This window comes from Microtus ochrogaster, chromosome 18 (genome assembly GCF_000317375.1).
Source record: "Microtus ochrogaster isolate Prairie Vole_2 chromosome 18, MicOch1.0, whole genome shotgun sequence".
Classification (NCBI taxonomy): domain Eukaryota; kingdom Metazoa; phylum Chordata; class Mammalia; order Rodentia; family Cricetidae; genus Microtus; species Microtus ochrogaster.
In genome coordinates, this window is record NC_022020.1 from 12,324,507 (window position 1) to 12,339,112 (window position 14,606).

The window sequence follows — 14,606 nt, forward strand, 5'->3', positions numbered from 1 at the left end:
TGTGTATTGTGTGCACATATGTGTGCAGGCCAGGAGCCAATGTCCGGTGTCTTCCTTGGTCATTTTTTTTTCTAAAAAACAATACCTCTCACTGAACTTCCAACTCACCAATTCAGATAACCTGACTGGGCAGCAAAAGCCACTTGACACATTCTCTGTCTGTCTGTTTCTCTCTTTCCCTGACTTTCTGGTTTTAGGATTATAAACACTCACTGTCCCATTCAGCTTTTCTGTGATTGTTGGGAATCAAATACTCACGTGTGTGCTGCAAGCTACATCCTTAATCCTTCCTAATCATTTTTAAAGTCAGGTTCATTGCTGTTGGACCTTTCCCAAAAGGAAAGCTTTAAGTCTAGATGTGAGTTCAAGGTCTGTCACAGAATAGCAGCCTCAGGTAAAGATGGTTATAGCAAGAAGTGCACAGTGTGTGGAAGAAAACAGACCCAGCTGCCATGCTGCGTGGTTGTTTAACCTCATTGTGCAAGCTTGGCCACCAAGCTTAATGTCTCTGAACATCAACTATTTCATCTTTAAAATCAGGCTAATGATAAGAATATAAAAGTTAATGTTTGTAAAGTGTTTTAAACAGCACATGGTATAAGTAGCTACAGTCATTTATTTATTTATTTGTTTGTTTGTTTGTTTTGAGGTGAGATCTTGCTGTGTAGCTCAAGCTGACGTTAAACTCATCATCCTCCTGCCTCTGCTTCCTAAGTGTTTGTGATTACAGGCGTGAGCTGCCACACTTAATTAAAGCAACACAATTTTGACCATGTTTTTCTGTTAAGAAATTTTAGATACTTAATAAATTAGCCAAGTAAATGAGAGAACCTCAATATGCTTGTACACAGGAGGAAATCCAAGCATGAAATAAAATTTGAAAATGTCCATTTTTGTCAGCAAGTCATCTATGTGGAGAAAATACATCAGTATGTTTTTAATTGCCTTTGGATTGTAGGAGAGAACTGTTGGCCTCCCATACCTGTGATATAATTTTGCAATCAATGGCCCTGTTTCAGATAATAAACAAATTGTATTGTAAATGGTTGAGTAACTTCTGATACAAAATCTAACTACCTAACGACTTCTAATCTGGGGGTATCAAATTGGCATAAAGGGAAACAACAGTTTAGAGAATGCAGATCAGTTGCTTTGCAGAGTCTGTCAACACCTTTCTCAGGAAGAGAGCCAATAAAGCCTCTGTCCTGCAGTCAGCTTGTAGGCATCAGGGCCAGGAACTACCCTTGCATATTAGCCATTGCCTTTCGGCCTTGTAAGGCATTTCGGGAATCAGATACTTAGGACCCTTAATGTCTAAATAGATTCTAACATTAACTAATGCATAATCTTTAAATAGACCATGCTAGGTGGAAAGTAAAAGCTTCATATGGTTGCTTTCTGTCTTTTGTGCAACATAATTGCTCGAAGATACACTTTAGTATGGGCTTTATAAAGGACAATATGTTGGCTGCATTATTATCTTCAAGCCTGTTTTCCACTGTAGGTGCTTCCTGTGTAGTGTCCACAGTAACTATAGCCTGGCCAACACACAAATGAAGTATCCCACATCTCCTTTCTTATGTCATAATCTCAGTTTTCCAGCTGTCAGTAAGCATACCCTTCATTTAACTTAGATGTGGAAGCTGCAATGAAAATACAGACAAAAGTTAACTACTCCAGTCCAATCCGAAATTATCACTAAATTGTGCATTAAAATTTAAAAAAATACAAAGAAAAAAGAGAAACTTTTGGTTATTCAAGCTAGTTTAGACTGAGGTCTTCAGCACTGTAAGTGGACACGTAACTCAGTTTATTTTCCACTACACACCTTCAGCTAGCTACTCTTCCGTGCTAACTTCTTTCCGAGAGATCTTCGCACTGTACAAGACTTTAGTAGTGACTTCCCCAGCAACTTTCCCAGAGCTTACTTCATACTTTTCTTGAAATGAAGAAAAATATTCTCATCTCTTACTAAACCTAAAGACAACAGCCAAGAAATCAGATTTCAAAATGCTTTACGGGTATTCAAGTCCTGCCATCTTCAAAATTTCAAAGAATAAACGCTGATAAAAATGATGAAGATTTCTATCTTAGGGCATAATTTGATATTTTGATATATGTATATAATGGACCAAGATTAAGTTAGGCTATGGAATGTATTTATTATTTGACTACCTCTCATTTTTTATGAGAATGTTAAGCTCTCTAACCTAATTTACCAATATGTTTTTATTAACTGTGACGTGCAATAAACCACTAGGACTTATTCCTCTTGTCTAAAATTTCATATCTTTTGTCAAGTCTTGTCATTTTAAATTACCAATTACTTGAAGATGGGGCTGAAAGTTTCTTATTTCATTTACTGTACTAATGCCTACTTTATTAAAACAGAATATGAACCTGAGTTCAAATGACATACTCAGAAAAATTGAGCAACTAGAGAAAAATACAAAGTTGATTCCATTTTTTTCTATATAGTCTACCTTGACTGCTCATTTTTCCAGATAAGACAAATTCAGAATTACTTAATCATGTTTAAAGTCATGTTTTATTTTATTATATCAAAATCTTTACTTTCCACAGATACAATGTATGTTTTAAACACGTGAATTTGTTTCACCTACTCTATTTGCTTTATTTTACATTCATTATGATCAACTGGTCGATTTCAATTCCCCCTTTTTTTCTCTCTAAATTTGAGGCATGTCTTCATATTTGGAATCTAAAAATTACAGATAGAGGAAAAGTAATAAACAAAATGCCCTTATGTTCAGCTGTCTTCAGCAAAAGTGGTGTGATCTTAGAAACAGTACGGTGACATATCTAACCTCCCGTTGACCTCTGCACGGGGCTGAGAAAACAGTTTTCTATCATACTGACTGTAACGCAGGGCTCATGGAATTCTAAAGGGTTTTAGCTTACGAACATTTTTTGCCTACACTCAAGTTAAAATTTTTCATTCTTCTGTGAATTAAAATTATAATAATGTGTTTGTTCCCTAAAATGGAAAATGCTACAGCTACTGATAGTGGGATGGAGTTGAAATTATGTTACTGAGGTTGCCAGCAGGTTTGGTGAACTATTTTCTTTTCTATCTCTTCCCCTTTTAAGGGAAGATACAGTTTTCCTCCTACTGCAGAAGTATCAGGTCCCTGCAGCATCCGTGACACTTGTAAGCATTCAGTGGTCAGACACCACTACATAGCCTTCAAATGATGTGGCCCAGTGAAGCTGGCAGGTCTTGTCACGGAGCCAGGCAGCTTGGTATCTTAGCTATCCACCAGGGCAGAGCCAGCAGGTCCCAGCTGGTGTGCTGACTCCAGGCTAAGGTAGGACTTTGCCTAAGATTTTGCCTTTTAAAAGTGAACTCCCCTGACATTGAATCCTAGGGCATACTAATATACAACAGTGTGCTGTGCACGCCAGAAATTATTTACCAGATCTAACACACAAAGCTTATCTGCCCAAATTGCTCTTAGGACAAGTTCAATCTTAAATGTATTATCTTCGTTGGCTTTCTCATTTATCCTAAATTATACATGTTTTTTTTTAAATGTAAAAGGCAGTCTCAAGAGTTTATGTCGTCTGAATTCTTGACTGTGTAGACTATGCACTAATGAATATAGTTATAGGTCATCCAGAAACAATAAAATCTCACACGGTGGAATGTTTCTCCCCAATGCCCTTTGGCATGTTTGTTCCTCACAGTGAGCGTGTCATTTGGATCCTTAGACATATGAAACACACTCAAGATAGCCCATTTTCTATTTTGTTCTGACTTGGACTCATGTGCTCATTGTTGAAGTATGAGAGGTTTGCATTGCTGCTTCTGGTATAGACATCTTTTGACATCACGACACACAGACTCATCTCCCACAGCTATTCAAAAAGTCAACCTACAGGATTTGTTACAAGTTCAAGAGTTCTTATTCCTCCAGTTGACCCAAACTTAACAGTAGTGCTGCCCAGACAAATGCAGTTAATATGCTGTTTTCCTTTACATTTCTGTAGCCTCAGCCTAGTAGAAATATGATAAAATAAAAATCTAAACATCACTCTCCTAAGGTTTCCTGGAGTGCTCCCCATGACCCTGGCATCTATCTGAATGGGACTATGCCTTGGCAGATTTTCAAGTCACGCCCTTTTGTCATGTACGACTTGAAAGTTTATGCTAGTCTCCATGACCTGGCATCTGAGACCCGGATGCTTAATCATGAAATTTGGGGATACCATGCCTCATGTCCAAGAACAGAAAGGAGCCCTTTGCTAGGGCTCATTTGGAAGGGTTTTAGAAGTGGAGCCAATCAAACACAGTTGTCCGTTTCCGCAGTCAGCTCATCTGCGGCACTGTACCAAAGCATCGGTTCTCTCTCCCTTTGGACAGGAAATGCTGTGCGCAGCATGGCAGACAGCATCAACAGTTCCCTAGCTTGTCTGTGACTCGCTTCTGCTAGGCATACGGATAAACTGGAGGAGCAGACTCTGCTCCAAGTCCTTCTCAACCACCAACTGTCCTTTCTCTCTTCTCGGGGACGGGTGTTAGCAGCAAGGCTCAGTGAACCACCCTCAAATGGGTAGCTTTGCTCTCTTTTACAAAGTGAGAAGGAACGGCTTTGTGGAGGATAGAAAAGTTTGCTTGACCATGGGATGCCGGTCGTTGGAACTAACAACAGGGATAGACAATGCCTTTTTGGAGTTCCAGGAAGTCTAGGAAGAGAGCAGAGCTCAGTCACAGAAGAGAACCAAAACAAACAGTAAAAGCTTGAGTGCATGACAGGAAGGCTATGAGATTCTCTTTTGCTGGCAGTGCCTGGAAGTCCCTCCTGGCCCAAAGCAGAAAAGAGAAAGTTCGGTTGACACCACAGGCTCCTCCTCTGTGAACAAGACCACCTTGAGGTGCCTAACAAGATCTGACTGACAAATGTGTCCAGAATTGCTCTTCCAAAGTGCCCAGGCCTTTGGGCCCCACCTACTTGTTCCATTTCAACCCTAGTCTGCAATAGTGTTTCCTGCCCTGAAGAGTTGGGAACCTGGGCATTCAAGCGCTCAGGGATGCTGTTAGGCCAGGTCCCTGTTGCCCCTCCTGACACTCTGAAATCAACTTTCCCCAAGCCAACTGAATTGTTTGAGATGGTTTTTCCGTGTGCGGGAGCCTCCTGCCCAGCCCACCCAGTTCTCCCCTCCTTCCTGCCCCCTCCCCTCCCTCCGGCCTCTCCAGCTCCCCACATCCCACCCCGCCTTCCTCTTTGTTGTCTCCTACCTGCTGGCCAGGCTCTGCCTGCAGTGCTGCCTGAAGGGCATCAGGTGGTAGTTCATGGCGTCCAGCAGCAGCTTCTGGCAGACCGGGTCGGTGCGCATGAAATCCACGGACTGTACCCGCTCCACCAGCTCCGGGGCGGGGATGAGCGCGAAGCGGAGGCGCTTCATGAGGTCGGGCGCGTACTGCATGCGGGTCTCACGGTCGTGCTCCAGCCACAGCACGGACATCTGGAAAAGTGCCAGCTCCGACTCCACGGGGGGCGGCAGCGAGTCCAGCAGGGCACGCATCTCCTCGAAGTTAAGCAACAGCACATCCTCCACCAGGTACTTGTTGGCCAGCTTCTTGGTTTCCTCCAGGCCGTGCAGTGCGGCAATCTTGCACACCTGCTTGTAGTTCTGCACCGAGATCTGATCGTTGAGGAACTGAACGCAGAGCTTGGTGACCTGAGGGATGTGCAGGATCTTGCTGACCGACAGCACCTCCTCCACGGTGTCTAAGGAGAGGGTCACGTTGGCCGTGTAGAGGTATTCAAGCACTAGGCGCAGCCCGATGGACGAGCAGCCCTGCAGCACTAGGTTGTTAATGGCTCGGGGACTGGTCAGCAGCTTGTCGTCGGGGGAGGAGGAAGGAGTCCCGGGCTCCTCCTGTGGCGGCGGCTGCTGCTGCTGTGGAGGCTGCTGCTGTGGCTGCTGCTGTTGCTGCTGCTGGTCCTTGGGGGCCCCCAAGCCGTCCTGGCCGCCGACCCCTCCCCCGAGAGGGGGGTGGCTGGAGAAGAGTGATCGGAAGTACTGCGAACAGGAGGCCAGCACGGCCTTGTGGCAGTGGAACTGCTGGCCCTGGGCCGTCAGGGTCACGTCGCAAAATAGCTGCTTCCTCCACAGCAGGTTCAGGCCGTGCAGCAGGTTGTCACTGTGGCTGGGGTCGAAGGTGGAGGTCCTGTCACCGGATCTGGACATGGCGAGCTGACTCGGGGCACCTGGCTTTAAACCCTCCTCCAACCTGGCAGACAGGGGTGGGGGTTGGGAGGGGGAGCAGGGTGGAGTAGGGGTGTGGGGTGTGGCCGGGATGGGGAAGGGTGTGAAGGGGAGAGAGGAACAACAATCAAGGCTCCGCTTGGCTCTCCCTGTGCGTGCGCTCAGGACCCAACCCTAAGAGGAAGGTGTGAAGGCGCGGGATCCTGAGCGCCTCCAGAAGGGTCCTCCTCTGGGGTCGGGACGCCGGTTCTGGTCCCTGCTACCTCTTATACACTTCGCCCCTCACTTTCCTAAAAGCACCCAGGCTCCTCTTTTGGCAGCAACAACGGTGACAGCAGCGGCGGCAAAAGTGAAGGCTGAGGCCGTGACACCTCGTGGTCTCTTGTCCATGCCCGGCTGGATGAAGGGAAAGGCCGAGAGTGGGAAGTCAGGGGTGCCCCGAGAGCTCAGAGGCGACCGACGGCGGCGGTTCCAGGTCAACTGGTGCTGGAAGCTTTGCTTTTCTTAGTTGGCCCAGTTTGGGGGTGGGGTGAGAAAAGGGGGGCAAGACAGGCATGCGGGTGGGCGATTCTTAGCTCTCTGAAAGCTGGGGACACCTTCGATTATCCGCGCTGCCCCGAAAAAGTCCTAGACTCAGAGTCTGAGGGAGGAGATAAAGCCCTTTCTTCTCCCGGGGAAGTGCAGCGGAGCGCGATGGGGACCCGCTCAGTGGACTCGGCAGAGGCGGGAGCTGTCCTTATCAATTCTAGCTCATTTCCCTCATCCCGGCCCTGCCCGCTTCCCCGCTTCGCAAACTGTTGGTTTCCCTCGCCGCCACCCCGTTTTGCTAATTTTCAAGAGAAGCCTTTAAACCTGGCTAGAGAATCCTTCCACCCACACCACCCAGCCACCCCTGACCCCCTTCTCCCTGCACCTTTGCTATTTCAGAGCACGGAAGTTCAGACATCTAGTTCCCCTTCCAGTGCGGGGCGGCAACGAGGATGATTGGGGGCAAGTTGGGGTGCCAGGCTGGATTTAGAGCCGGAAACTAGAGGGCAGGAGGGGTTGTGTGGACCGGTCTCCCTCTCGAGCACCGGGAGCAGTCGCTTTAACTAGAGGAACTATGAGAAGTTCAAGTTAGAAGGCAGGTGTTGGGGGAGGGGTGACAGCGGTGGAGTGGGGGTGGGGTGGGGGCGCGGTCCGGTGCGGGGGGCCTCTGCTCCGCACCCAAAAGGATTTTGGGTAAGCGTAGCATCCCTGCGACCCCCGGGGTTCAGCTCCAGAGGTCCCCCACTCGGGCACCCCCACTCCCCCAGCCCTGGAAGTACTTCTCTAAAAAGTCTGAGCCGCCCGCTTCTAGGTGGTAAGAGGCCGGGGAGGGGGAGGTCAGGTGAAATCCACACGCAGAGCCCTTAATCTGTAATTGCACCTTTCAGGGCTGAACAGGAAAGGACCCTCGGCCCGCGTCCCGCCGCGCGCCCGCCGGGACCACCGCCGCCGCCGCCCGGCTCCGAGGGACCCGCCGGACCTGCCCCTTCCGCTGCGGCTCACTCTGCCTTGCCCGGCGCCGCTTCTGGATCGCCGGCTACTAATTCCTACCAGACTCGGCTGGCGCCTCTCCACTCACTTTCCCATCCTGTTCCAGGTGGACCCTAACCTCCCTTCCCTGGCAGCAGCCCCCGCCCCCAGAGCTCGGGCTTGTGGGGAATCATTTGAGTCTTCCCTGGAAGTGGCCCCGGTCATACCTCTCTCTAGCTCTCCCTGCTTCGTTGTCTCGCCACCCCCCCCCATCTTTTCCTAGGCTTTTGCCTTCTTGTTCTCCCCCTTTCCTTCCACCCCCACCTGCTTATTTCTTGCAATGGGAGTTTTATTCTTTATAAGCTTTTGCCACAACACCTCCCCCCCCCCCAACAACCCCACAACAACCCGAAAGACAAGGAAAATACAGGCAAGGTAGACCCAAGGCCAGAAACTTACCTGCTGTCAGCCAGCTGCAAAGTCAGGGCTCACTTAAGCTCCCCCCAAAATCAATTGTCCTTCCTTTTTAAAGGTCTGCTCTCTCCTTGGGAGGGGAACACACCTTCTGGCTCCCAACTCCAGGCAGTCACTCTGTACAATTTATTTTGTCGTACATCATTTGATCACCATGAATTAGCAACAGCAAGAAAATATAGGAGAGGGAGAAAAGAGAGAAAGAGAGAGGGAGAGAGAGAGGAGAGAGGGAGAGAGAGAGAGGGAGCAGAGCTTTCTGCAAGAGAAGAAGAAGAAAAAATGTACGTGTGACAAATTATGCTACCAAGAAACAACACATCATTATCCTTGGGCCTGGGGCTCAGTGAGTCGTAACGAGAGTAATAGGAAATCCACGGTTGGGGAGAGAAATGGTCGTGCTTGGCCAGTAGAGAGAGACCATACAGGGGGATGGATGCTGGAGAGACTCGCAAAATTATGGCTCAAGGCTATTGTAAAAATTGTCGAGCGTAAATGACTGCGATTTCAAACATCTTTGGAAGAAAGAAGGGGAAAAAGCGAGCCCCCCCTCCCTCCCTCTCCCTCTCTCTCCCTCTCTCTTCTCTTCTCTCTATAAAGAACCGTCAAGTTTTAGTGCGCATTGCTAATTAGTCAATTTCTCTCTGCCTTCACAGGCTGGCGACTTTGCTGCTGAGCCGAAACTGCTAATTTCTGTGACCAGCTTTTTTCTTAGCTGTGATCTGGATGAATGAGTAGCTGTCTCACAGAGATGACAAAAATAAACTCTAATCCCCCCCAAAATTTCCACTACATCTTTCTCATGCATAGATTTATGATCTTCAAGCGCTCTGTGCAGTATGCAAACTTTTTTGTGCCTGCGTATATGCTGTTGTTTGCAGCTTCCACAACATCGGGATGCTGGCTTTCCCCTCCCACCCCCAGCCCCCACACACTCTCAAATGCAGAAGCTGTCTGATCTCCAAGTATGCTAGGATGCCACTTTAGCCTGTCTTGGTATCTAGGGTGTGGGACTGACTTGGAAGATTCCAGTCCTTGCCTAGGAGGGCTGAGGACACACACTAGGGGTGGGGGGAAGTCCAGCTGGGAGAACAGAGGACAGGACTTTGATTTTTCTCTCTGTTCTATTCAAGCTTTATGATCTTGTTGGAAAACATATTTTTTCTCTTATTATTTTTGTGCAGTTAAACAACCTCCTTTGAAGTTCACACATAAGAGTAAAGAAACCATGTTTTTATTAAAGAGTTATCACATTGTCAGATTTGTATTTCAATTAAGAGTCTTTGGTTTGCAGGAGCTAGTATTAACTGTTAGGGGACCCAGCTGCAATTTCACAGTTGTAACCTTTCAACTTCAGGGCTCACTTGATAAATAAGGACCATCCCATAGGGCTCACATTGTTGACCCTGCTTAGCATTCAGAGTGAACCTCAGCCTGCTTCTAGAACCTTAGCTGCATCAGAAAGGTATGGGCATTTTGATAGAGGACGTGTTCTGCAGACTGATCCATATGGATAGTACCTCATTTAAGTTGTCAATGGGAGTTGGAGGTGTCCAAGAAACACTCACCCACCCCCTCACAACCCTGAAGGGGGCAACAGAAAAAGAAAGGTACACCCTTGAATAAAATGAATATCAAAGAAAACTGGATATGAGTCGAATTGAGTTTTGTTTGTCAATAAATACAGATTATGATTCACTCTGATGTGCTCTGGTAGTAAATTTGTTAAAATCTATTACCCAAGCATTGTTTTTTTTACACATCCCCTTTGATCTGTGAGAGATGGAAAGACACCTGCCTAAGTGGGGGGTGGGGAGCTGAAACTTTTGAGACTTAGAAATAGGGGGTTTCCCAGCTAGAATGATAACATTAGCATGCATATGGAATATTTATTCAAATAAATGAAGGGGAATGAACCAAAGCCCTTTCAAAGGCCCTTTGCTGTCCAGGTTCCTGGGTTATCTGGGAGTTAGACTTACTTATTCCGATCCAGCTGAGGTCCTACATTCTCCTCTCATACTTAACAAGACTGAGTCATAGTAAGGCAAAAGACGGGTTCTTTTTATTGTTGTTGTCACCATTATTCTTTAGGATCAAGGACCGAAAGAAAACAGATTCAAATTATCTGGTCCTACTATTTCCAAAATTCTTTTCATTTTTGAACTTCCCTTATTCGAGTCTCGCTAAGGAAGACACATGATTGTAGCACAGTGCTTTTGGGGGGGGGGTTCTATGTCACTAAGAGTAAAAGGTACTGAGTATGTGGGTGCTAGCCAAATTCCCATGCATGCAGAGCACATGCTCCCCTTTTGTTTCCTTTGGTCTTTTATGGACTTCAGTCGGTACTTGGAACTCAACCCAACAATGAATAATGACAGATAAATTACAGCTTTCTTCCCATTGTATCACCAAGGAATTAAAGTATATATTTTTTTAGGGATAAAATTCCATTTTGAAATTCTTAAGTCTTTTTTTCTTTTTGCTACATATATATATATGTCACTAATTATGAGTGTTAGAGTCTTTCTGCATCCCAACAGCATAAAAAAACACAGTTTAAGAATCGGTCTTTATCTATCCTTTGTGTCTGTCTGTGGTTGTGCTTCTCTAATATCTAGCTGGAGGAGGGAGAAAGCAGAGGTGAGGATTTCTCAATGTGAAGCTGGTGTTGAGATGAAGTGTTTGGCACATATTCTCCTGCATCTTAAAGTTACCAAATTTGACGATATTTAAACTTTCAGAGGGAAAATAATAATCACAGCTCTTCTATAAGCAACCAAGAATGCCCAAACCAAAAAACTCCCCCCTGTACTCTGAACACAAATGAACAGGTATATCATATAAACCTCGTGTCTCCAATATCCTGCATAGACTTGGACTGCAATGGTTGCTGGACCCACAAATACGAAGACACTATTTACAATAAATCCTGTTATGAAAGATTCAATTTACAGCAATCAGATGGTAGCTACTAAGCGATTGTAAGTATTTGAATTTTATCCTACTGCACTGTTCAACATACAGAAATTGCATCTGTGTGTTTGATCTATCCTGCTGAGCACTATCAGCGGCTTGCAACTCTGCCACGATTGTTTCTAAAATGGCAGGAAGGACGTGACTCTTCAAGAGCGCTCGGCAGGGTAGATTTTGCATGGCAGAAGAGGAGCAAGGATTGTCTTTGAAAAAACAACCATAACAACAACATACACACAATCACATAGCCATCTAATCTAAGCAGTTTTCCTACTTTGGCAGAATTATCAAAATTATTCATCAGAGATTCTGCATTAAATAATGTACAGTGGAAAGATCCTAAAAATAACCGCCACTGACTTCTTAAGAGAGCTGTCCTCAGCTCTGAGCACTCTGGGTGGCCTTTGAGGTGACAGAGAGCCAGGCTTAGGGGAGCTCCAGTTGCCCACAGCCATCTTGTTGGACTGGATGGACAAGGAATATTCAAGCCGTGTTTGGGTGCCTAGCATGAGGTGCTGCTATGCTGAAACTTTTGCCCTGCCTCCTGACTTTTCTAATTCTGATTCCTGAGGGATCATCAAAATGTATGAACATCAGCATCTGGCCGCCTCTGTGTTTCTTCTTGTAATAAATACTGCTTCATGAGATCGACCCTTGAGATTGCTGCCATGTGGAATGCCATGCAAATGTGGGGAAATGATGTTCCATTTTATGGGTGGAATGAAATTCAGTAAAGGAAGGGCCACACAGCTTCCTCAAAATGAGAGAAAGGAAAACCCAAACCCAATTCATAACTGTCCAGGTTTTTAAAATTGTAAATCTTGGTTAGACATGGTCTGAGATATCCCAATGTCATCAGCACCATGTGGTTTATTGGAGAGCAAAGAGCTCAGAGACATAGTAAAATCAATTGTGCTGTTGCCTAGCATTTCCCCCAAAGCCAAATACTATTGTTCCAAGGACTTGGACTTGGCTCTAGACATTCTAGTTCCAGGTAGGTATGCAGTTCTAGCTCCTCTGGGGACATTGCTCACTGCTAATTGTTCTTTGGATGCTACCAACTCCTGTGTAAAGCACTTATGGCTAGTTTTTGTTCATAGAAGAGTGTTTGAGCACTACAGGTAGGACTCTCAACCAGCTCTCTTTTCTGAAGGCAGCTTCAAGCAGTGATAACCAATGTTGCTTATTGAGTTGGTGATCTATGTGATGGACGCTGTTATAAATCCTTTGGATGTTTTGGTTTCTTAATCCTCTTCCTAATCCTGAGCTTGGTAGATTGCAAAAGCATCCCTGCCTCCAGGAGGACTGGATCTCTTTCCCATTCCTTTGTTAATTGCTTAGACCAATCGAATGTGCCAGAAGTGACTTTGTGCTGACTCTAGGCCACCTTAAGAACACTGTATGCTTTTAACTTTCCCTCGTTCAACACTTTCGCTCTAACAGCTGCCACGTGAAAAAGTCCAAGCTAGCTTGGTTGGAAGGTGAGACCAGACATGAGCCAAATATTCTCCAGCTCACCCAGTAACTGAACACAGATGCAAAAATGAGCCAGAGCAAAGCAGCAAATGGAGGATGGCCTGGAATGTTTGTCCATATAACCCTCAGCTAAATGGAACCATGTTGTTTCAAGTCATTACTATTTGATTTGTTCCTAGTGAGATCAGCTGATAAGGACAGATGTCATTATTATTTTAATGATGATAATCCAAGATGGAGAAAGAAGATAAAAATTTCAGAATCTTCCATTTTCAAAGGTAGACTTGAGATTATAGGCAGTCCATCCTGATTTGATAGGTTAGCCAGTCTACTACATTAAACAATGCCTCCCATGAACATTCAGTATTTATTGTCTTTTTGTCTTTCCTCCATCAAGTATGTATCAAGGATTTATTACATACCAAATATTAGTGAATAAAACTGATTCTTGTTCTCAAGGGGCTAACATTCTAATAGAGAAAACAGGGAAACGAAAGGAGACACAGTAAGTGAATAACTAAAATTAATAATTAACAAATGTATAAGAAACTAGGGTAGCAAAGAAAAGAAAGCCCCTAACTTCTTCTTATTACTGTCTGTGTATTTTTGCTGTTTATTATTTACTTATTTTTTTAGTTACTTATTTAAAGAAACTATTTTACCATCACAACCAAGCTACAATCTTCAAAAAAAAAAGGGGGGCATCATGATTGGCAAAAGCTTCCATTGTTCATAGCTCTGTATTAAATGTAAAACAGCTGCCCAGTCAATATGTTACTGCATTTTTCAAAGCGAACTTTCAAATTTCTCAGAGAGAAATAGGGTGTGTGTAATATTTTCCAGTTAAAGAGATTGGTTAGTACTTCTAACCAGAGTGGCATTAGTCAAACTTTTGACTGTATTGATCTGCTGTCTTACAGTTTAAAAAAGTCTATTATCTCATGAAACTTTTGCTTACAACACATACAGGGCACTCGATGGGCCCTTCAAGAATGTTCCAGTCACCCAGCAAACACTGAGATTTTAGGGAACTCCTAAGACAAAACTCAGTGCTGCATTCTGAGGTTTTTGGGGAGGAACCCCCATGGATCTGACACTTTGCATTATATAACTTAGCATTTAAATACCCTCAGGAAGATAATTATTACAGTGCCTACCTCAAAGAATTTTATGATGTTGGACTTTTGCAAAGATGTGTTATATAGAACAAATACTTGCTTAGAGACTGCTGTATGGGTGATTGCTCAATAAATAAACAACAACAAACCAAACCAAACCAAACAACAACAACCCAAAGCAACTACGACAAAAACTCAGCACAGGTAGGGAATTCTGTCTTAGTTTTCCTTTTATTTCTTCTCTGCCTTGTGTTCATAAGTTACTAGGTAGAAGATAGGATACATCTGCTTTTCATTTGGTAGCAATAATTTATGATTCTATTCCAAGGGTGACTGATCCTTTTAACAAAAGTACCACTGTTCTTTGACTTTGATCTTTAATGTTATATGTTTTATATGTTTATTGTATATTTAAAACTGTCACTCCTTTACCTTTGACAACATTGGTGGCTCATAGTTGTCTTATGTAATTAATTTTTTTTTAAAAAAATAAGGCTACTTACTATTAATGATGGGATGCCAAGCCTATTCCTGACTCTGAAAAGTAGCCTGTTGTCAATTCATCTTCATGCCAGTGACCAAGGCTTCTGACTCTCATATCACTTGTGACTTTACACACTGCATTCTTCTTTCCCAGGTTTTGTCTCAGTTTCCCTGTATGTGGGGCTACATAGAGCATTTCCTTCATCTAACTACTTGTCTTGGGCTAAACTGAAGATGAGTAGCAAAACAAAAAACAAACAAACAAATAAATAAACAAACAAAAAACAGTCCCCAAAGGTCAGTTGGGAACTTTCCTTAGTAAAATGAACTGAAACTTCAGGTTGAGAGAGAGTG

At 44.5% G+C, this 14,606-nt stretch overlaps 1 protein-coding gene across 1 annotated transcript in view; it reads right to left on the reverse strand.

The window, feature by feature from the left end:
* Klhl14 (kelch like family member 14) overlaps nt 1-6,259 on the reverse strand; it is a 103,514-nt gene extending 97,255 nt beyond the window's left edge. The window contains exon 1 of the mRNA XM_026783556.1: nt 5,261-6,259. Within this exon, the coding sequence (XP_026639357.1) occupies nt 5,261-6,216 (956 nt within the window). The 5' untranslated portion in view covers nt 6,217-6,259. The remainder of the gene's footprint in view (nt 1-5,260) is intronic.
* Between the last annotated feature and the right edge of the window lie 8,347 nt (nt 6,260-14,606).